This window comes from Odocoileus virginianus, chromosome 2 (genome assembly GCF_023699985.2).
Source record: "Odocoileus virginianus isolate 20LAN1187 ecotype Illinois chromosome 2, Ovbor_1.2, whole genome shotgun sequence".
Lineage (NCBI taxonomy): Eukaryota > Metazoa > Chordata > Mammalia > Artiodactyla > Cervidae > Odocoileus > Odocoileus virginianus.
This window is the reverse complement of record NC_069675.1, coordinates 29,589,490-29,613,058: the sequence shown is the minus strand read 5'-3', so window position 1 is coordinate 29,613,058 and position 23,569 is coordinate 29,589,490. Positions and strand designations below refer to the sequence as shown.

Here is a 23,569-nt window from a genome sequence, read left to right as displayed (position 1 = left end):
AAACATCATATATCAACGCATATATATGAAATCTAGAAATATGGTACTGATGTAACTATTTACAAGGCAAGAATAGAGACGCAGACATAGAGGACAGACTGTGGACACAGCAGGAGAAGGAGAGCGTGAGATGAATGGAGAGAGCAGCACTGAAGCGTAGACATCACCATGTGTAAAACAGATCGCTAGTGGGAAGTTCCTGTATGACCTAGGGAGCTCAACCCAGTGCTCTGTGACAACCAAGAAGGTTGGGATGGGGTGGGGGGTGGCAGGAAGGTTCAAGAGGGAGGAGACATGTGTATACCTATGGCTGATTCACATTGTTATATGACAGAAATCAACACAACACTGTGAAGCAATTATCCTCCAATTTAAAAAAATGAAAAAAAAAAACTCCATCCTAGAAAATGGGAAGGTGAGGTGCTATGGGTATCAGAGGGGGTTCTTTCTATTATATCAACATCCAGGTCCCAGATTTTGCAGGCTGCCCCAATCTGTCCTTTAAAAGGGCCACCCTGAGAAGCAAGACTGGAAGCTTACCTATATTATTGATAGTATATCCCAACAGTCCCCTAGATTGTTCTAATTTTTGTTGTCAGTTTGTTTTAACTCATTCACTAGAGAAAAATCAATCCCCAGCCCAGGACCCATGAAAACAAAACAACCACCAGGGCAACGTGAATTGAGACCTGTTGGTTCCCGGGTCAGGGCACCAGGTAAGACTCCATAGGACAGAGAGAAGCCTACTAAACTCTTTCAAGTAAGACAGCTTGGCCCTACCTTCAGCTTCCCTGCAGCTGAACCAGACCCACCCCCCAAAAAAAAAAATCTCAGAATTCTGAAAGCTCATGCTCCACCTTCCTACCTTACTCCCACAAAAACAGAAAGAAAGGCCCAAGATAGAGGTTGATCTTGAACTTCAGTTCTGACTCAGCTCTCCCAGTTATTATCTTCAACACAATTCTTAAATCTGGCTGTGCCTATAAACAGACTCCCTGGGGGAAGCTTTGCAAGGGCCAGATTTTATTAGTTTAGAAATCATCCTTTTGGGGAAAGTGAATGATGGCCCCTAGAAGGACACTAAAATGCAAGCAGCAGAGCTCCCAGAATCTCAGTGGAAGTGTGGAGCCAAAAAGCTCCACAAACAGATCCCTTTGGCCTTGGATCCAGCCTTCCCCTTGCAGAGCAATAATTCCTTGGATTTTCTCTACATTATCCTTTTTCTTATTTCAAAAGCAATGTGTTAGATTAATTCAGGGCTCCAATTCTGCTCCTTTACCCACCTCTACCTTCTTTCTAATCTCCTCAATTTGGCTTCTTTTCGTGTCTTAAAAAATGAGACACAAAAGCTTTCTTTCCAAAATATAATCTCCCAGGTTGGCTGCACCAGTCAGCGTCTTGGCCATGTGTGACTTTGATCTCACACATGGAATTTTAAAGCCAGTGGGTCATGGTGGTGGGGAGAGGCCCTGCTGCTCTCCAACCAGACCCAAGAGGGCTGGCTCCGTGGGAGCATATGTGTTCCGTTCTGGCAGCTCCTCTTAGTGTGCAAAAAAATCACATTTAATGCAGATTTTAACAAGTTTTACACCAGTTCTTTTTTTTTAAAGAAGGAAATTAAAATAATCCCACCCACCAGGCAGGTGGGCTCCCTGACTTAGTGGGAAGCTTCTAGCTGCTTCCCCACATGGTCCTCATTTACTCTCAGCTTCTGCCTCACTAGGAGATGCCGCCCGCCTCCATGCTGGCACGCCACTCACAGCTGTTCTCTGGTGGCCCTGAACCATGAGTCTTGAATGCCACCTGAGCCAGTCAGAAAAGTCCAATCTACAAGTAAAACTCAACTTTCAGAAGGAAAGCTTTATCCCTTGCTGCTGTTAAGTTTGTCCTTGACGCTGATAAAATGAGGTGACTCCTGGGTTCATAATGCTACCTTGGGAGCAGCAGTAGAGAGCCTTTCTGAGCCCACGGGGGTGAAGACACCCTGGTACGACAGGATAAGGCCCAGCACATTCCCCAAATTATCTGAACTGATCAACAGGACATAGACCAGGCAGACGTGAGTCCTAGCATCAGGTCCCCCTTTCCCCAATTTGCAGTGTGGGCTCAGGACAGCAAGGAAACCTCTGTGCTGTCTGTAAAAGGGGCATCATGATTCTTACCCCTGAGTGGGGTTGACTGTGGTGAAGATAACCGAGACAGCAGGGCCAAAAGTACTCGGAAATAAGGGTTTTCCGTAACTGCAAAGGATTATTGTAATAATCTGATGATGCAGAGAAGACCTGAAAAGCCCACAGCCTGTATATGAGGTTGAACAGTAAATATCTATCATCCAAGGGGGAAGCCTGATGGAATAGTTTTGTTCCCGTGAGGTGTTAATTAGAGAAAATGACCCACGGGGTCTTCTCAGCCTGGAAGGTAAATAAGTTAGAATCCTGAAATACCAGAGCTCATTATTGCCTGGAACTCATATATGCTGGTCTTTTCAGCACGGACTGAGCTGCCTCTCACACATGTCACGTAATACCTGATTATACTGTTTTTTATCATTCATCTGGGCCAGTCCTATCTGCCCAGCTAGGGCATCCAAGCCTATTCTGGGTCCTTTCCCCTTCCCTAAGCCTGAGGCTGGACACACAGAAAGCCTTCAGGTCAGGCTTGCTGACCACTCAGGAACTAGGTCCTGACATGTATGAGGCGATGCACAGGATCCACAGACCAGCCCCTGCCCCCCAAGAGCTTGTAGTCTTCCAGCCATAGGAGCGAGAGGACTCATTCTCAGATAACTGACAGAAATGCAGAAGGTGATAAAAGCCAGATGAAGGTTACACACAAGGTCTAGTGAGATTTCAGAGAAAGGTTCTGTCCCTTGTAGTCAGAGTAACAAAGACACCTTGGTGAAGGGATTATTGAGCTGTAGTTCTTTAAGCCTCACTCTCTGCAGGGGCAGTGAGATAACATGGTTATCCCACAGGCTTCATCTTGGCCTTTGAAACCAGCTTGGTGAGGCCACCAGGGAGCCACTGTTCAAAGCCTTCTGCTCTCTTGTGGACCACCAGGCATGTGCCCTGTCTATGTTATGGATCATCAATGGAGAGTGGATGACTTCCCCCTGGAAACAGTGAGTGCGGTTCTGATGAAGGCTTTTCTTATTTGCGGGCACCAAAAATCAACTCTGACAGATTTAATCATAAGAGATTAACTTAACAGAAGAATAAGGAGCTAGAAGGATATGAGCAAGATCCAGAGAGAATTTGGCATTTTAGCAGCAAGAGGTTAGGGAACTTTTCTCTAGATTCCACCTTTGTAGCTCCAAAGATCTACCAAAAGTTTCAAATTCCCAGAGAGAGAATCTGATGGTGCCCCATCCCACTGCTGAGACTGGAGCACAGACAATGAGATGCCTCCACGCTGTTGCAAGCAGCGCTGAGATGCTTCCAGAGAAGGGGCCTTTTTGAACCAGGCAACCACACAAACTGGTGTCTACCAGATCTGAGGAGCTAGTGAAAAGGGAAGGTACACATGCCAATAATTTCAGGCAATTCAAACCCATTCCATCAAATTAATTAAAAGCATGTAGTATATCAGTCACAACCAGCTTTCACAGGCTCACCAAAAAAATAAAAATGTGTCTGGACATAGAAGCTTGTAATGAAGGAGGCTCCTGAAGCATGGCTGCAATGTGACTGCCCTGACAATGTAATGTTCTCTGCTTCTAAGAAATATTTTTGAGAAATCATTATAGAAAATGCACACCTTCCCTAGGGAAGACTCAACATGTAGTTTTATTTACCAGAGTTATTCTTGTCATGTTATATTATTGCTAAAAGAATTCGAGTTTGGGGGTAGAGATTGGGTTATTTTGCTTTGTGTCTTTAGAAAATTTTAGATGGGTCTTGAGGAAGGGCTTAGATGTGTTGGCCATTTTTCTCTAAGGTTTTACATTTTTAATTTCGTTGTTGCACAAATGACTTGGAAAATCCATTACCCAGGGAATCTTCTTGAAACTCTTGGTTCACATTGTAATTCATAAACTCCTCAAGCTTCTTGGGTGCTTTGCAAAGGCTGCCTTAAAGAAGAATCACTCAAATTGTATTTTCCAGTGGGAGAGTTGCAACTGACCACTTTTTAGATTCAATGAGCAAATGAGAACTCTGCAGAGTGGCTCCCTAGAGTTGAAATATTTAATGGAAGGTTGTTCTTTATCATTTCCTTATCATTTCTTTAAAAGCCTATCAGACACAGTCTATAAGGAATACCTGAGCTCAACGGAAAGGTGCCAAGTGGGAATGTCCACCCTCTCTCTTGGTTGTCCTATGTATAGCCAGCAGAGTAGATTGGAGACAAGTCACAGGCACTTTGTCGACATAAGTGTTGGACAAATAGAAGAATTCATTCCAAAGTCCTAAGTCCACTCTACGCCAACCCCAGCAAGGAGGCAGAGTTGTCATGAGGCATGGCTGGGGTAGCTTGAACCCTTCACAGCAAGCAGCTGGGAATTAAAAGTACTTATTGAGCTCTAACGGAGAAGGCAATGGCAACCCACTCCAGTGTTCTTGCCTGGAAAATCCCATGAATGGAGGAGCCTGGTAGGCTGCAGTCCATGGGGTCGCTACGAGTTGGACACAATTGAGTGACTTCACTTTCACTTTCCTGCACTGGAGAAGGAAATGGCAACCCACTCCAGTGTTCTTGCCTGGAGAATCCCAGGGACGGGGGAGCCTGGTGGGCTACCATCTATGGGATCACACAGAGTCGGACACGACTGAAGCGACTTAGCAGCAGCAGCACCATTGAGCTCTAATCTTGTGAGAGATGCTGCATTAATATTACATAAACATTTTCTTACTGAATCTCAAAAATCGGTGCAGTAGTTAGCATCATCATCACTTTATATACGTGAAATGCACCCAGGCAGTCTGGCTCCTGGGTCTGTACTGTCACTTTCCCACCATGCTGCCTTCCAGAGAGAAAGCACATGCAAATGGCGATGAAGACACATTCCATAAAGCACACAGCACCTGAGCTAGACCTTAACCAAGGGTAGAATCTGACCAGCAGAGAAGGGTGGATGTGCCAGGTGGCAGAAACAGTGTGAATGAAGGCAGGAAAATGTGAGGCAAATTCAGGAAACACGACAGTCTGATTTGTCTGGGGAGGCACTGTCCAATAGAAATATGTTAGTCACAAGTGCCATTTTAATTTTTAATAGCCACATTTTAAGGGGTTTAAAAAGGTGAAATAAAGTTTCAGTTCAGTTCAGTCACTCAGTCGTGTCCGACTCTTTGCGACCCCATGAACCGCAGCACGCCAGGACTCTCTGTCCATCACCAACTCCTGGAGTCTACCCAAACCCATGTCCATTGAGTCAGTGATGCCATCCAACCATCCTATCCTCTGTCGTCCCCTTCTCCTCCTGCCTTCAATCTTTCCCAGCATCAGGGTCTTTTCAAATGAGTCAGGTCTTCGCATCAGGAGGCCAAAGTGTTGGAGTTTCAGCTTCAACATCAGTCCTTCCAATGAACACCCAGGGCCAATTTCCTTTAGGATGGACTAGTTGGATCTCCTTGCAGTCCAAGGGACTCTTAAGAGTCTTCTCCAACACCACAGTTCAAAAGCATCAATTCTTCGGTGCTCAGCTTTCTTTATAGTCCAACTCTCACATCCATACATGACTGACTACTGGAAAAACCATAGCCTTGACTAGATGGACCTTTGTTGACAAAGTAATGTCTCTGCTTTTTAATATGCTGTCTAGGTTGGTAAAATATTTTATTTAATCCAAATGTACAAAATCATTTTTGTTGGAAGGCAAAATTGAATCTTGTATATTCAATTAAATATTGAAATATTGAATATTCAGTATTGAATTTTTGTTGGAAGGCAAAATTATTATATTAAATAATGTCTTCTAAACTTGAGATTGAAAAACAAAACAGGCACCTTCATGACATGCAGCTATGAAGTTTATTGAGGGTAATTTATATACGGGTGGGATTAAGTGGACAACATGCACGGTTGTACTCCATACTGCAGGGTGTGGAAAGGGGGGCTTTACAGGGACCAGAGCTAAAAATAGAACCTGACTGCCATGGAGAAACAGGTCCATACCAGTTGGGAACCAGGGGTTTTTCCTTCCCCTTGGGGGTTTCATGACCATTAATCATCTGCATCAGCAGGAGGCATTCTTCCAGTTTTCATTTTGGATGAAGACAAGGGTAAAAAGTGACAGGAAACTCATCTAATTTGGGTGCATTGCTTGTGAGTGCACTAAAGGTCAGCCATGCAGAAAGGAGAGGGGTAAGACTGTGGGCCTAAGAGAGAGCTGAGAAAAAGCCAGTGTGGTTCAGCCACATACATCTCAACATCAATCAATATAAAAATTATTAATGAGATACTTCATTTTGTTTTGCCAAGTCTTTGACGTCTAGTGTGTATTTGAAACTTACAGTGTATCTCCGTTTGGCCTGGACATGTTTCAAGTGCTCAATACCCATATGTGGCTGGTGGCTACATGTTTGGACATTGCAAGTTTAGTGTATCGGTTATAGGAGGGGAAGTGTGGGTGATAAGACTGGCAAATGAAGTTTATGCCTTTGTTTCAGGGGCCTTGAATGCAAGGCTGAGACATTTGTAGAAAAGTAGACAGGTCAAGAGGAGCGACAGAAGAATCCGAGTCTTAGAGTGACGTGGTGGGAGTTACCAGGAAAGGCCATAGCGGGCAGAGGAAACTCAGGATGGAGTGAAGAGAAACCAATATGTGGACTATGGAGCAGTCAAGGTGAAGAATGGCCAAGGAGAATGACAGTGGGAAAAGAATAAAGGGGCTGTGAAGGCTGGATTCTGCCTTCATGGTCTGAAGGGAAAATCTAACTGACACTGGGAATTCAATGGTGAACAGAGGAAACACTCATACAAAACACCTGATGAATTCTCAAAAAGCAGTGCAGAAAAGGAGAAGCTATTTTTAATGTAGTCATTAGTGCTAAGGAAGACAGGGGAGAGGAAGAAAAAGCACCCTGGTAGGCTCTAAAAGCTTCATGGGAGAACAGGAATTTGAGCTACACCTTTGAAGTTAGGGGACTTCCCTGGGGGCTCAGATAGTAAAGAATCCGCGTGCAGTGCAGGAGACCTGGGTTCGATCCCTGGGTTGGGACAATCCCCTGGAGAAGGAAATGGCTATCCACTCCAGTATTCTTGCCTGGAGAATTCCATGGACAGAGGAAGTCTAGTGGGCTACAGTCCATGGGGTCGCCAAGAGCTGGACATGACTGAGTGACTAACACTTTGAAGTTAAAGACTGTGAGCACACACCCTTGAGAAGCTGGTGGCTCTAATAGAAGCAAGGTTTTTCAGAAGAACCAGAGGACTGTGTAGTGGGATGTATCAACACACCCCTGAGGAACGGCACTGTTGTGATTTGACTAATGTAGGACAGAGCACTGGACCAGGAACAAAGTATGTTCTAGTTTATGTTCTAGTCCAGATCTGCTGCTGCCTTGAGGTTTCAGGGAAGTCATTTCACTTGTCCTCACTTAAGATTCTTCATCTAAAGTGAGGGGTTGGACCAAACCACTTGCAAGCAATGCTTTTTATTCTGATTCACTGAATCTAATGCAGGAAGTGCTTAATAGTGGTTTTTTTCTTTCCTGCACAAAGGTTTCTTTTTATTCATAACATAGGCAAAGTTATTTAAGTCAATAAATTTTTAAGGATTTTCACACATCCTGATTCTTTCCACTGCCAGTCACCATAGTTCCTCCAAAGTTGTCATCTTCAAGGCAGCCCTTACAAAAAGTTCTGCTCAGTCCACAGCTGTGATGCCTGTATAACAGAAATATTAAAGGTTTCATTTTCAGAGATGCTCATGTAAAGTTCTGAAGCCAGCTATCCCAGTAAACTAGAAAACAACTCCAGAAATCTAGGCATAGACTGTTCCATGCTAGGCATAGACTAGCAATGTCTGGGTACTAGAACAGTGCTGACCTTCATAAGTGTTAATTAAAGCTAATAAAATGTTCCCAACAGGCTGAATGCTATTAATAGTGTATTCCAAAATTTTCTGATGTAAAACTTTAACATATTGGATGTCCACCTATACTGACTTCATATTTCAGTTAACATTGACATGTCAGTTTCCTCCAGGTAAATGCTAAAGACAAGAGGCCAGTAAAGGAAGACATCCTCAACAATGAAGTTACCAAACAGATCAATGCCTTTGAAAGCATAAAGGTTTAAAAGCATTTGTGAAGGGAAAAGCCATTTTTACTTCATTCCAAGATGAAAGCAAGTTTATTATAATGACTGACTTTGAAAAGAACACAGGAATTCTCAAGTCCCTGTTCAATGTAGAACAAGGTCTTATGTAATAAATGCAAAAACATTAACATTCTTTTAAAGTTGAACAAGTCAGTGTTTAGTGCTCCCATTTCTGAGTTCATTTGCAAAAATATCTTTGACCATCCCTGGTTTATGTCTTTTTCTCTTCCTCTGATTTTGCTGCTGCTGCTGCTAAGTTGCTTCAGTCGTGTCTGACTCTGTGCGACCCCATAGACGGCAGCCCACCAGGCTCCCCCATCCCTGGGATTCTCCAGGCAAGAATACTGGAGTGGGCAGTGTTTTAAAATTCAGGGTGTGTAGCTATGAAAGATGGCTGGATGTTTGTAGCTTTCTTAAATCGGTAATACAGATGGCTTTTCTAAACGATTAGAGGGAAGTGAATAAAAACATTTCATTTCTGCCATTCTGAGCAGAAGAGGTGAAAGCTCCAGCAAGGTGAGCAAGACCCCATCCAGGCTTTGAGGACTCCAAATTAGCATGGGATTTCTTCCCTGGCTCTTGTCTTCCTCTGGTCCTGCTCAGCCTGTGGGCTTCAGCAGGTGGTCCTACCCTGGAAAGCATCTGTGTACTCCAAGCTCTTAAAGGTGGGGGGACCTACAGTTGTAATTGGTTTGAGGCAATACCTATCTTTAAAAGGAGAGTGCGTCAGTTAAACCATATTTTTATTCACCTAGGGAGTTGGCTATTTAAAGGAACCTTTCATCAGATCCTCCTGTAGAACAAAGAGCTCTTTAATAATGCAAATGTCTCCCAATGGACAGGTTTTGATAAGCAAGGATTTCTAAATCTTGGACTTCTTTAAAGGGGGACAAAGAAACTCCTGATTCTGAAACTCTCCTGCTAACATTATGTTGAAGGTTCATTAACAAACCAGTGAGCTGGACAAACTGGCTTCTTCCAAGGTCATTTGTATTATTAAACTTTGAAGAAAAAAAAAAAAGAGAGGGAGCCCAAGCCCCACCCTTGAGTCCTCAAAGACACATTAGGAACAATTAAGAAGGACCTGATAATATGGCATCATCGTCTTCAAGGGGATTAGGTTCATCTGAATGCTATTTGTGTCTATTGTTGGGCTCTGACAGAAGGTGAGCTGGTGCCTTGACACCTGGGGCTGGCTAGGAAGGGTAGTGAGTCAGGGCCCGGTGAAAGAGTTGATGTAAAGGAAGCCTGAAAGCAGGATGGCTCTCGTGAGCAGTTCCACGTTAGGCAAGGCAAAAGGGCTGGACCTTTAGTCTCTGCATCCAGGCCTCCCCGAAGGCTCAGCAGGTAAAGATTCTGCGGCAAACACAGGAGATGCAGGTTTGATCCCTGGGTCAGGAAGAGCAGAAAATGGCACCCACTCCAGTATTCTTGCATGAAGAATCCCATGGACAGAGAAACCTGCCAGGCTATATAGTCCATGGGGTTGCAAAGAGTCAGGTACAAATAAGCATGGGTATGACCAGTCACTGGATGCAGGATACCCAGGAAAGAAGACCTACTATTGAGTGAAGTGGCAATCTAAGGCTGACTGGAATTCCAGGAGGGCAACTCAGCTGAGAACTTGAGTTGCCCACTCTCCCAATAGCTGGGGGAATGGGTGCTGTGCTCAGTCAGTCAGTCATGTCCAACTCTTTTGCAACCCCATGGACTGTAGCCCACCAGGCTCCTCTGTCCATGGGATTTTCCAGGCAAGAATACTGGAGTGGATCACCATTTGCTTCTCCAGGGGGTCTTCCTGACCCAGGGATAGAATCCATGTCTCCACGTCTCCTGCATTGCAGGTGGATTCTTTATCGCTTCCCAAAGAGTACCTCAGTCCTAAAAGGAGACTGTAGCAGCTTGGCAGCCTACCACAGCATCCACTAGAGGAATTAACCCAGCTGCACTGGGTGGCCCCAGCACAGGGTCAGCATATATGCCATGGGACCCAGTCTGCAAGTGAGAAGCCAGCAGTGAGAGATATTACATTGATCCTAACCAGATAGCAGAGGATGAGATGGTTGGATGGCATCACCAACTCGATGGACATGAGTTTGAGCAAGCTCTGGGAGTTGGTGATGGACAGGGAAGCCTGGCATGCTGCAGTCATGGGGTTGCAGAGTCAGACACGACTGAGTGACTGAACTGAACTGAACCAGATAGCACCTAGGAACCTATCCAGGTGAGCAGTGTCTTCTGAGAGGCAGAAATACAGGGCTCAAGATCTGGTGACTGGCAGGAAGGAAGGTCAGAGGCTCTCCTTCTGGATGAACTTTGGGGAGACCAGGCAGGGTACAGGATAAGGAATCAAGGCCAAAATAAGTACCAGTACAGGGGGAGCACGGTTCCAGGTACTAAGGTGCACCACAGGCAACCATCCTGATGTATGTTCATATGTTTTCTAATGTCTGGTGTGCGTGTATTTTAATTCTGCAAGTAGTATTGTGCATATATATCATTAATTCCTTAGGTATTTCTCTTAACACCATGATTCTAAGATCCACACATGCTGCTCTACCTTTACACTCTTGCTCCTACCTGCCGACCCATTAGGTAGGTGTGTACATTTCACCATTCCCTCGCTCAGTGGTAGACACTCATGTTGCCTTCCACACCCTTGATGCTAGGAAGAAAATCTTTGTGCAGGTTTCCTTAAGTATCAGTGTGAGAACTTCTCTGGGATGTATATAGGAGTAGAACTGCAGGGTTATTGGGACAATTGTTCACATTGCTAAGAGCTTCTGGCTTCAGGGGTAGAATCACAGAAGCATTAATCAGGAAAAGGATCACATCCAAAGGGAGACATTGAGATGGTTATTAACAAATCATGGACCATATGAACCAACATTTAATACAGGGGACAGACTCATGAATGCTTCAGAACTGCTGCCCTTGGAAGATGAATCAGAAAGGAATACATGACATCACTGAAATAAAAATGCGTCAGTGGGGAAAACTGTTTGGGATTCATAGACCCACCCTCTCCATGTCACTTCATGACAATACTTCTGTTGTGAAAAGCTTGGTGCACCTGTCTCACCCCATCGCTCTCTCCATTCTCTGACCCCCAGGCTCTTTTCTGGGGCCAGCCACACCCATAAAGCTGCCTGCTGTTGGTTCAGTGTCTCTTTTATGGCAGGCACTCTGTTTTCACTCTCATCACTAGCCTTTCCTGCTCTGCAGCAGCATCAACTCTACAAAATTTCATCTTGCACCAGGGCTGTTGCACAGTCACCAGGAGCAGCCAGTGATGATCTACAGCTTCTCTCACTTCCGTCCAACCCTTGCTCCTTTTCCCTCATCCCTCCATCAATCAAACACTCAGGTGTCCTCCCTGGTCAGCTCTGAGCCAGACTGCTCTCCTGGGAGCCACACGTGCTCCCTTTTGGAGGAGGAGGCTGCCTGCTAAGAGGCTTCAGCTTCTGGGCTGCATTTGCATGAATAAACAGTTCTGAAGGGTTCAGTTGAAGCTTTTATGTAAACACTCTCCAAAATATGTTCTGCACTGCATTATCCCCAGCAATAAAGATTCTGGAATCAGAATTTGGCTGTCAGTTTTATTGATGTCACGTGGGGTACAGTAGAATACAGCTTTCTCTTCTGGAAATTTATTGACTTGGCAGTGCAGAGAGCAATAAAACTGTGTTTTTAATCAGTAAGCCAAGCAGACATGATTCCAGAAGAAATATAGGAAGCAAACATGCCATCATAAGAAGATTTCTCCCTGTCCTGTCCCTGTTCTTCTCAGATGTTCTGTTAAATAAGTTTGGGTACTGAAGAATAAGCTTGGTGCGACTGTCTTCAGGAATAAAATCAGAGGACCAAGTTTGGATTACTTGTTCTAGGTTGTAATACCTCTAAGAAATTGTTGAGTGAAAGTGTTTTTCTGCAAAATGAAATTTCTTTGCATTAGCTCCTAGAGAGGAATTAATGGTAAGCTCCTTTGCAGGAGGAATAGCAAGAGTGTAACATGCTTCTTCTCAAGAGAAGCGAGGTTCCAGGGCCTGTCCTTTCACTATGCTCAGTGAGAAAGAGTGAGTGACCTGGCACACATCCAAGGAAATGAAATCACTACCTCTCAGAGACATCTGCACCCCATATTCATGGCAGCATTATTCATAATAGCCAAGATATAGAAACAACCTAAAGTCATTTGACAGATGAATGGACAGAGAAAATATGGTGTGTATATTTATATGGTAAGGTATATATATATACACACACACATATATACAACAGAATATTTTTCAGACATAACAGGAAGGAAATTTGCCATTTGCAGCAACATGGATGAAACTGGAAAGCATTATGCTAAGTGAAATAAGCTAGAGAAAGACAAATGCTCCATGGTATCATTCCTCTCTTAAATCTAGGGTGAAAAAAACAATTTGATAGAAACAGAATAGAAATGGTGGTCACCAGTGACTGGGGGCAAGGCAAAATGAAGAGATACAAGTCAAAGGGTACAAACGTTCAGTTATAAGAAGAATAGGTTCTGAGGATCTAATGTACAGCAAGGTGGCTATAGTTAAGAATAGGTGGCTATTCAAGAGACACAGATGTATAGAACAGTCTTTTGGACTCTGTGGCAGAAGGCGAGGGTGGGATGATTTGAGAAAATAGCATTGACACATGTATATTATCACATGTGAAACAGATCACCAGTCCAGGTTGGATGCATGAGACAGGGTGCTCGGGGCTGGTGCCCTGGGATGACCCAGAGGGATGGGATGGGGAGGGAGGTGGGAGGGGGTTCAGGATGGGGAACATATGTACACCCATGGCTGACTCATGTCAATGTATGGCAAAAACCACTACAATATTGTAAAGTAATTAGCCTCCAATTAAAATAAATAAATAAATAAAAGAATAGGTGACTATTGTGTATTTGAAAGTTGCTGAGCGAAGAGTTGACTCATTGGAAAAGATCCTGATGCTGGGAGGGATTAGGGGCAGGAGGAGAAGGGGACGACAGAGGATGAGATGGCTGGATGTCATCACCAACTAGATGGGCATGAGTTTGAGTAAACTTCGGGAGCTGGTGATGGACAGGGAGGCCTGGCGTGCTGCGATTCATGGGGTCACAAAGAGTCGGACACGACTGAGCGACTGGACTGAACTGAACTGAGCTGAGCTGAATACTCTTACCACGTACACACACTCACACATAAATGTTAACTGAGGTGTGACAGGATGTGTTGAGGTGACAGGATGTGTTCATTATCTTGATATTCGTAACCATTCCACAATGTATGTATATATCTAATTTGTATATATCTAATTATCAATGTTGTACCCTTTAAATATATACAATTATATTTGTCAATTATCCCTCAATAAAGGTGGGGAAAAAAAGAAGAGAGAGGAGTGGGTTAGGAGCCATATACTTCAGCCCAGTATTGCACAGTGAAAAGAACATTTGCACTCTGTCAGCTTGGTCATGTTACCTGATCCAGGTTACTTACTTTCTTCTGATCAAGTTTCCTCTGTTATTGAAGGGAAATACCCACCTCACACCATTGTTAAGTGAATAAAATAAGGTTATAGGTGGGTGTGCATGGTTTACACAGCACGTTACAAGTCCCAGTAGCAAGTCCTTTCTGGAACTCTAAGACAGCTCACTGATTCTCATCTGCTCGTCATGGAGGAGGTGCCCTCTCCCAGCAGGTAAGCCGGTCTCTGCTGCAGGGACAGAAAAGCAAGGCAGCATCTCCCACTCCTCTTCTCCATATTCTCAATATTCACTTCCCTCCTGAAATGTCCTGGTCCACTCCTCTCGTCTCTTCCAGTCCCTGGGTCAATTCCTTAAATCAGTGTAGGTGCTTGATAAATACAGGTTAACCTTCATCTCTGCCTTGCAGATGCTTTCTCCTGAGTTATCTTAGCCCAGGTTCCTTTATCACTCGTACGCTGTCCTACTCTGGTTTTGCTCTGGCTGAGTGGTCACTCTTTTCTCAACTTTTTGTAATGCGTAACTTTGATCTCAATTCAAGAACACTCAGATTGTTCTTCTGGATATAAGTAAGAGCCTGAAGGAGTCTCTTCAGATGTTTCCCTCAAATGGTATGAGACTAATGGCATTAAATCAAAATGGCATTCGATTAACCACAGAAGCAAAGTGGTCTGGTTGAGATAATATTAAAATAGGCTGCTTGGGGAAGATGGTATAGAGCAAAGTAGGAGTATGTTGTTAGTGAATCTTCCCTTCTCCTACCTGCCTGGTTTTCAATTGTATTTTCACCACCCATTTCTCCACTCTACCCAAGACAGCTTCTTTTCTATCCTCCCAACAAGCTTATATGTCCACTCTAAAACTACGTTTAACTGTTTACTTGATACCAAGCCCAATTCTTTATCCAGGTTATCTTGATTAATCTTCACAACAACCCTGTGAAATAGGAATTATTATTTCAATTTTATAGACAAAGGACCTGAAATAGAGGATCTAAATAATATGCCTAGGGTCCTGTAGCCAGGTAGTAGAAGAGTGGAGATTTGACCCTGGGTGCATCTGATCCCAAGGTTCACTACCCTAACCTTTTGATAAAGACCAAGAATTAGTCACGGCACATTTCTTTATCGATAGAAGGTAGAATTTTCAACCTCAATCTAACAATTGGGAACTCTGCAGTCACACACATACACACACATTTCATTCATGAACTTAAAAGGCTCCGAATCTTAAATCTTAAACTCTTGGCTTTCCTTTTTTCTTTTCTAGATCACTCACCTATCTCCCTATCAAAGTAATCCCATCTCAAGCTTTCAGAGGACTTAATGAGGTCATAAAAATGTAAGTAAGATACTGCATATCAAAAGACATTTATAATTGAAATAAAATTTTTTTCTCAGAGAACACATAGTTGAAAAGTGGTAATTTTTCTAGGAGAGAAACTGTATTTAGGAAACCCTAGTATTTTTATCTTTAAAGTACAAATAATACCCAGGGACCTTTGAAGAAAAGGGATGATTTTCAAGAGTCATTAAAATTCAGATAATTAACTTTGTCTCAACAAACTGAATGCATTTTGATAAGTGATGAGAAACTACTCCAGTAGAAAAGAAGATAGATTTCAATCATAAAAAACTCCCTCTGCTAGAGCGACTGTTCCCTCATGTCACATTTTTAGATAACACCTGCACAGAAGAAAATGTGTTGAAAGTTTATTGTGCATCAGAAGATTATCTTTGTATCTAAATAATAAATGTATGACAAACACAGTATTTGTATCTATATTGATAAAAGGCATTTATCAAAAGTGTAAAGCAGCCTGATAATGCAATGTGATCTCCTATTTGTATCTGATGTAACTTCAGTCCTATGTTGCTAGGTCAGCTTCTAGGACACAAAAGCACATATATGGAAAGAGAGTATGGATTCCAGCATCCTCCTTAATGTCAATCTGAGTCACAGGACCTCAGAGGCCATTTAGATGCTTCCAAAGAGCATCTTACAAATTTTCAGGGCTTTGAAAAAGCAGATCTGCATCTCTGAAGATGCTACATCATCAGTCCTAGTTCTGTGGGGAAACTCTGACTGCTCTTTAGGGTATTAGCAAGCAACAGGAACATTAAAAATAATTTGTTAAGAATTAGTGCATATTATAAGAAATTCACTGCAGGTTACAGAAATGTCAGTTTGCTTGAGGCTAACCTTTACTCTTCTGCTCTCAAGGTTTTTAAATGTTGAGTTTTGAAAACCTTGAATGCATTAAGACCTCCTACTGAGAAAAGCAGCTACAGTTAAATAAGCAAAACCATTAGGTAGGAATAAGATGAATCAGCCTAGGAACTATCCACTACTGTGTTGTTCATAAAAGACCTTAACTGCCTTAGGCTCAGCCTTCCTGTGGGCTAAAAAGCTCATCAAGTCTGAAACCTTCAGTGAATGTTCTTAGAATTTGAGACTTTTTTCTCAGCTGGAAGCAAATGGTAGCTTATATGGGGATTTTAGGGTAACATTGACATTACCCAGATGCTTGGGGGTGATATATGGCAAAGTTGGTTCCTTTACTTTGTGTCTCTTTAAAAAAATTCAATTCATTCACTTATCTATTCATTCACTGATACCCTAAATGCCAGGCTATATGAAGCCACTAGGGATTCAGGAGTGACTAGGATATAGTCTCTGTCCTTCGTTTGCTAACAAAGTGAGGAAAATGGTCAAATACAAATAGAGAGTCACAACCAATAAGGACACTTCATGCAGGGAGTTGACCACTACGCAGCTGCCTCAGAACAGGATTTGGGAGAGGGGTGAAGAGTTAAGGCAATGGCACCCCACTCCAGTCCTCTTGCCTGGAAAATCCTATGGACAGAGGAGCCTGGTAGGCTGCAGTCCACGGGGTCGAGAAGAGTCAGACATGACTGAGCGACTTCACTTTCACTTTTCATTTTTATGCACTGGAGAAGGAAATGGCAACCCACTCCAGTGTTCTTGCCTGGAGAATCCCAGGGACGGGGTCGCACAGAGTCGGACATGACTGAAGTGACTTAGCAGCAGCAGTAGCAGTAAAGAGTTAAGAAGGGCTTCCCTGGCGGCTCAGAGGTTAAAGCGTCTGCAAAAGAGTTAAGAAACCAGGAATCCTAACCCAAATTAAAACCTCACTAGAGTGATGGAGTTGGGAACCCAGACATCTTGATCCTGATTCCGAATCTTCTTATAAGCACTATTTGCCTTTCCTCTCAGAGTTTTAATGCCCAAAGCTATAAAACAAGGGAATCTGGTTGGTTTTCCCCAAAGGGCATGTCTACTTCCAACAATCTGTAACTCTGAGTCCATAGATAAGTAAACAAAAACTGTCACATCAATAGGAAATACTGAAACTTGCATTTCAACTGCATCTGGGTTGCAGGTGCCCATTCGTGCTCCTAGAGGGAGGTGAAGCACGTTATAATGTGAGGACAACTTAAGGCATCCCTGTTCTTTCTTAAAAGGACACCTCCCCCCCCCGCCCCGCCCCCCCCCGCCATTGTTGGGTCGTGCACACAGCTTATTATCATGCAGAAACAGTCATTTATTTCATGCTTCTTTTTCTTCTTCTTTTTTGTTTCTCTCTCTCCCCTAGTGAAATCTCTCAGAGTGATTCCCTGGAAAAGATAGAAGCTAATGCCTTTGACAACCTCCTCAATTTGTCTGAAATGTAAGCATCAGCTAACAGATAGTTTATTGCTGTACACTATTACCCTCGCTGGCTGGAGCCCACTCAGTATTTGTATTCAAGCATCCATAGCTAGGAATCCAAGAGGAAAAGACTACAGCAATTACTAGGTCTGGGCAAGCACTAATTTCTGTCACTGCAGTGTCCTGCAGGTTGCCATGGTGACAACTGCTTCTCCCTGGGAGCTGTATAAACTCTGAAACATCACAACAAAGTTGGAAATTAAAATTGACATTGTGGAGTCCTGCCAAGTAGCTCTTACCTTATGGTAGGGAGGGTATGGAGTCCTTGAGGTGGTGGAATATTCAGAAAGGCGCTTAGAGATCATGAATTAGTTCACTGGGGACTATTTGGGCATATTCATTTATTTAGTAAATGGTTCTTGGAAACGAACCATGTAAAAGTGTTTGACATGTGTATGTTGGATTTGTTGTTGTGATGTTTTTGAACTGATTCTTAATAGTAATCCTTTCCAAAGTATCGTTTCCTTCCAATTTACAAAAAAAGGGAGAATGGGAGAAGACTAGCTCGATTCAGTTTTCAGATGTCACACAGCAGTTAGCGCCAGAGTTAATAAGACTAGAAATCAGGTCATGCGACTCCTAAACCAGGCTTCTTACTGCTGCCTAGTTTGGCCCAAATCTGAACTTCTACAAGCTGCATCAGCAGAGGAGTTTCCATATTAGCAACAAACATATTTTGAGCACTTGTGCTCAGCCTTTATTTCCTCTAGGTTGTTCATTTAATTCTTGCAGCTGCCCTACAAAGTGGGGTAATTATCCCTTTTGTTCACAGGAAGGATTGGAGGCTCAGAAGGGTCGGTAACTTGACAAAAGTGGCACCTTCGACAATGCCAGGGCTGGAATTCAACCCCAGCCCATGTCTTCAAAGCTTGCGCATTTTCCACTGTACCACAAGGCCTCCCTATGAATGGTCCAATTATCAATCATCTAAAGAGAATAATGAATTAATAAGTATGTGGGTACACATGTCCAACTAAGGGTCAAATGATCCTGAAATACAGAGGAGGTAAAATTTACATGTCCCCCAAGGGACGACAGTGTAACTAGGGAAGTAAGACTAATTCACCAAACAGAGGGAAATCCAAAATAACAGGTATTTAAGTGCAAAAGGTATAGTCTGGACTTCGCTGTGAAGTAGAATTTCATGGTGGGAGCGGGGTAGGGGAAGGTCATTTCCATTACATCATTACCATTACCAGTCCTACCTGGACCTGGAAATCTGAATATCTGCAGTTTTAACAGACTTCCCAAGCAATGTTGAACCACAGCAGCTTGAGATAAATAAAACTGCTCATGATGTAAAGCAGTTTTATTTAATAGATAAAGATATCTTTATATAGATATAAAGTATCAATTTATAGATAGATAAAGTATCAATTTATTGATACAGAAAGAAAAATAAAGCCTCTAAGGGAAAGAAGGCCCTGAGACTAGAATGTCAGCTCCCCACAGCTCTCTTTGCCTTGTTTATAACTGGATCTCCGGCACCTAGAACAATGCCTGGCACATGGAGGTAATTCAATAAATGTTTGTTCAATGAATGGATGGATGAGTGGTCAGATTCCAAAACAGTCTTAAGAAACAGAAGCTCTTTCCATCCTACCCACCTAATGTCTTATATGGCCCAAGACTGCTTGATTTAGTTGTTGTAAAGTTAATTACAACAAAAAGCCCCTCACCTCTAAAGAATCAAAGAGATGTAAAGGATAGAAATCGGCACGATGGTGGAAAGCTATAGTAAGGTGCAATACACACTAGACTTGGAGTCGGAAGAACTGTGTTCACCTCCAAGTTGTGCTACTTCTCAGTTCTGTGATTAGAGACCAATCATTCAACTTCCTGATTTCACCCACTGTTGTCAACACTGGAAGGCCTTACTGTGAACCAGACACACATATTTTCTGTTCAAAACCCACTCTATGAGGAAACCAAGCTTTAAGTGATGCATCCAAGGTCATACAATTAGTAAAACCAGCCTGTTAAACCAAGCTGATACCGGAGTCCATCCACCTAACCAACACACTAGATTTTCTCTACAGAACAAGAGTAATTATCATTTCCTTCAGTGGCTGTTGCCTGGGTTTAAAAAGATAGAGGCATTTACTGACCTTTTATTGAATCCATAGTAGACAGAATTCAGTAAATGTAGCTGCTTTTCAAAGTCACTGGGGAACTAGGAAGAAAGGCAATAATGCCACTGCAGTACTGTGGCTGTACTTTTACATTTTGCCAAGCCCTGCCTTGTATATTATCTCTACCTATTATGTTACTCACTCCCTACCAACCTGTGAGGCAGAGAAAGTGCTATTATTCTTCTAATTTTATAGAAGGGAGCACTAGCTCAGGGGCATTAGAAGGCCTGGCATCATCACACAACCAATTATCTATAGAATGGATGTAAAAATCCCCAAATGCAAGCCCCCAGCGACAGCCCTGGGCTATTCCAAAGGCTGAGTGCCCATCTGAATAACCAGTCAGTGTAACTGCCAGCCACTACGAAGATGACCAGTTTGCCTCCAAGAGCAAACAGCCAATTCGTTCATTTCTCTTGGGAGTGAAATCGCCCATCACCCCCAGTGTGCTGGCTCCATGGTTGGGCAGGACCTAGCTGGCCAGGAGCCCTGGATGTTGGTGTTACTCGGGGGCAGGAAGGAGAGCAGGGAGAATGGAACAGACTCCCAGCTATGATGCTTATACTTACCTCAGCAAGAGGTTAAAAGCAGAACTTCCTGGCAGTAGCCAACTGGCTCTCATCATCCAGTTTCTATCCTGAGGGTCTCAGGAGCACCCCTCAAGCACAAGAAAGTCACTTGATTTTGTTGATGCCACTTTCAGCCAGCATCCTCTGGTGACCATGGCCTTGTGCAGTCCAAATGAAGCACGTCTATTAAACTGCTGCCTGTTTTTCCATTTCTCTTTACAGACTGATCCAGAACACTAAAAACCTGGTGTACATTGAGGCCGGAGCATTTACAAATCTCCCTCAGTTAAAATACCTGTGAGGAATTTTCCTTTTTAAGCAATAGGGGCAGGGGATATGGGCATCTGATGAAAACTTAATTAAAAGGTTGGGAAGAATTTTTAAACCACATACTTAGCATTCTTTGCATGTCTGTCTTCAGCTTTCTGATTAAAAGCTAATCAGCATTTCTTATTAACCACTATGCTGGGTGCTTTCAAATACATGTTAGTGGCTCCCAACGTTTTCTTTGTCCCAAACATCCAAGAAGGATATCACCACCTTGCAATGATTTTCAAAGTGATGGTGGGCATAGGGCAGGGAAGTCAGGACACTTTAAAAAGGGTAAGTCAGAATCTCTAAGGTGAGGTGATGATATAGAAAGGGCATTGGTGAAAGTGGGAGGGGCAGTTCTGATTTGACCCCCATCCACGGTTAAAAATTCCTGACCTCATTTCTCTCATGTGTCCATTCATTCACTCAGTCAATTTTAAAGTACTGCCTTGAGGCAGGTCTTGTGCTATATAAACCAAATCATTATTTTCTATTTCCCCTTAAACCTTATTAAGTCCACTAATTAGCATTATAAGTTGAGTACCACTGTAGCCTAGCAAATTCATCACCTTGCCAGCAAAACAAGAATAGCTGTAATGTGATACAAATCTATAAATTAGTCACCCTGGATCTTCTCACATATCAAGTAATCATTTATTCACAGAGGAAAAAAATGAACATTTAGCCCTCTGATACAGATGTCCATTCTCTCTTCTTCCTGATGAATTAAATTTCATAAAATCCCCAGAGGATGCAAAGTCCACCACCTCTAGCAGCCCTGCCCTGGGCCACGAGCGTAGCCCTAATGCTGGATGACAATTCCTAACCCCAGTGTGCTGCTTTTCCAGACCTCCAAGGGATCCATAGGACGCATATGTATCTGCAGTATCAAATATGTTGGAAAAACATAAGGAAATCCCAGAAATAAATTTGACCACTGCAGCCCCTTGTTACCTAAGAATCACTGCTTTTATTAAATAGCATCTTCACCCCTAAAGTATGATATTCCCCCAAACCCACTACACACTGCAGTCCAAGCCCACACTGCCTTCACCAGTCACAGGACAAGGATTCCATGTGATCTGGGGTAACAGGTAAGGAGGAGAACCAGAGAGAGCCAAAAGAGAAACCTGGATTCCTTTCCTCGTCACCAGAGTGCCAGGCAGTTCAGTTCAGCTGTCCACAGTCCATGACTGGTGAATTTAAAACTCGGCTGGGAAGATCCAGATGCTGAACTCCTCTCAAGGAGTCCCATTCTTGTGTAATAAAATATCCTTCAATTTAACCTATCACTGAAGTCTCACTCCTCTTTGAAGGCTTAAGTAAAAGGTGGGAGGAAAAGAGGAAGAGCCTTGAGTAGCTCCAAAACCAAAAGAATGTTCCATGATCAGTGAGATACAGGGAAGAACTCCCTGAATTGTAAGGTAGCTAAATAAAGGGAGATTTTTAATAATGAGGATATGATTTCTCACATGGAGGTTAATCTTCCTGAAGTGTTTGAGTTAAAACCTGTTCTAAAGTAGAGAGATGCTTTCTAGAACCATTAAGAACACAGAATACACTAATTAGCAAAAGGAAATGGAATGCAATACAATAGGAAAATAAAACTGATGCAACAGGAAAAAGACAGGCTGGAAATACAAATGAAAATGAAAAAGAACGAAGAGTTTGGTCCCATCCCCATCTAAAAGGAGCAACTTCCCCCCTTAGTGTTAGGGGCTTTTAAATTCTGATCTTCAACAGCCAGAAGTGTTACTGATAAAGCCAAACTCCACATTTTTTAAATCTAATATGAAAACAGTTATCTGCACAGTGCCTTTCTACTGTTTTTATCTGTATTCCTTAGTAACAATCCCCTATACTCACTCTGCCCACATTCCCGTCCTGCCCCATATCACAGAAGCATCTGTAACACAGGCATCCGCAAGCTTCCAGATGTTACGAAGATCTTCTCCTCTGAATTTAATTTCATTCTGTAAGTACCAGGCTGATTGCTATGCATAACAGTTTCCTATTTGCAGCTGAAATTTAGAAAGTAAATATTTCTCATTTCATTCCTCAAGGGAAATTTGTGATAACTTACACATAACCACTGTACCAGGAAATGCTTTTCAAGGGATGAATAACGAATCCATAACGCTGTAAGTAAATGTGCAGATTCACGCTCTGCCATGCAGCTCCTACTATTCCCACTTCTTTTTTTTTTTTTAATTCCCACTTCTAGCTTGAGGTGGGCTCTTTCTTGTCTTTCATCATGTTCCTAACTCGCTGCTGACATTCTTTCTGACCTAAAATGCCAAGGGTGAGAGGAGTCGTGTGGGATGGCAGCTAGGTCATACGTTCATATATGACAACCAACCAACCCATTAAGTTCAAAATTAATCAAATGGGCCCTGAGGATTTACAGTGACTGAATTTCCAACTGATGAAATTGTTCACTACATCGATGGACTGCTTTGAAGCTAAAAAGGGACAGCCTGGAGGGGAGTGACTGCCCTGGTAAAAAGAGAGCACAGAAATTTCAAGTTTCAACTGAGAAGAGGTTGGAAGGATATTCTTCAAGTAGGTGGAGTAGCTGATCAAAGGACCCTGCTCTTTCTCTTTCTCTCTCTCTCTCTCTCTCTCTCAGTCATTTTTCACCTTCTCTTTGGAACCTGCTTACTTTGTTTCTGAAGGAACACCAACTATGCCCATTCCCTACATCCTTTCGTACTTGAAAATAATGTCTTCTCATCTGGCAGTCACTCATCAGGTTATCCCTTCCATGCTCTTTCCTAAGGCCTCGCTACTAAACGTACGGTCCATGGACAAGCATCTATAGTGTCCTCTGAGAGCTGGTAAGAAACTCAGATTCTCAGGCTAATCCCAGACCTACTGACTCAGAATCTGCATTTTAATAAGATTCGAAGTAAATCACATCACATTAAAGCTTGAGGGGCATCATGCTAAGATAACCCAACTTATTCTCTTCACTGTATACCTGCCTGACTTCCCTCCTGTTAGATCCCTGCCCTCTTCACATGGGCCACCTTCCTTTGCTCCACCATTCAGAGGCAGAATCCTGGGCACCA

At 43.0% G+C, this 23,569-nt stretch overlaps 2 protein-coding genes across 4 annotated transcripts in view; one reads left to right on the top strand and one right to left on the bottom strand.

Annotated features, from left to right (window-relative positions):
• The window catches only part of LHCGR (luteinizing hormone/choriogonadotropin receptor), a 61,969-nt gene that overhangs the window by 6,309 nt on the left and 32,091 nt on the right, over positions 1 to 23,569 (top strand). Inside the window, exons 2-6 of one of the 3 annotated variants that reach the window (XM_070478049.1) lie at positions 15,023 to 15,094; positions 17,370 to 17,444; positions 20,409 to 20,483; positions 22,399 to 22,473; positions 22,562 to 22,639. In XM_070478049.1, the coding sequence (XP_070334150.1) occupies positions 15,023 to 15,094; positions 17,370 to 17,444; positions 20,409 to 20,483; positions 22,399 to 22,473; positions 22,562 to 22,639 (375 nt within the window). Of the gene's footprint in view, positions 1 to 15,022; positions 15,095 to 17,369; positions 17,445 to 18,459; positions 18,999 to 20,408; positions 20,484 to 22,398; positions 22,474 to 22,561; positions 22,640 to 23,569 lie in introns of those variants that run through there. The other 2 variants (XM_070478056.1, XM_070478060.1) reach the window with 2 other exon arrangements.
• Positions 7,662 to 23,569, bottom strand: part of GTF2A1L (general transcription factor IIA subunit 1 like) — a 94,328-nt gene continuing 78,420 nt past the window's right edge. The window contains exon 9 of the mRNA XM_070478068.1: positions 7,662 to 7,824. Within this exon, the coding sequence (XP_070334169.1) occupies positions 7,789 to 7,824 (36 nt within the window). The 3' untranslated portion in view covers positions 7,662 to 7,788. The remainder of the gene's footprint in view (positions 7,825 to 23,569) is intronic.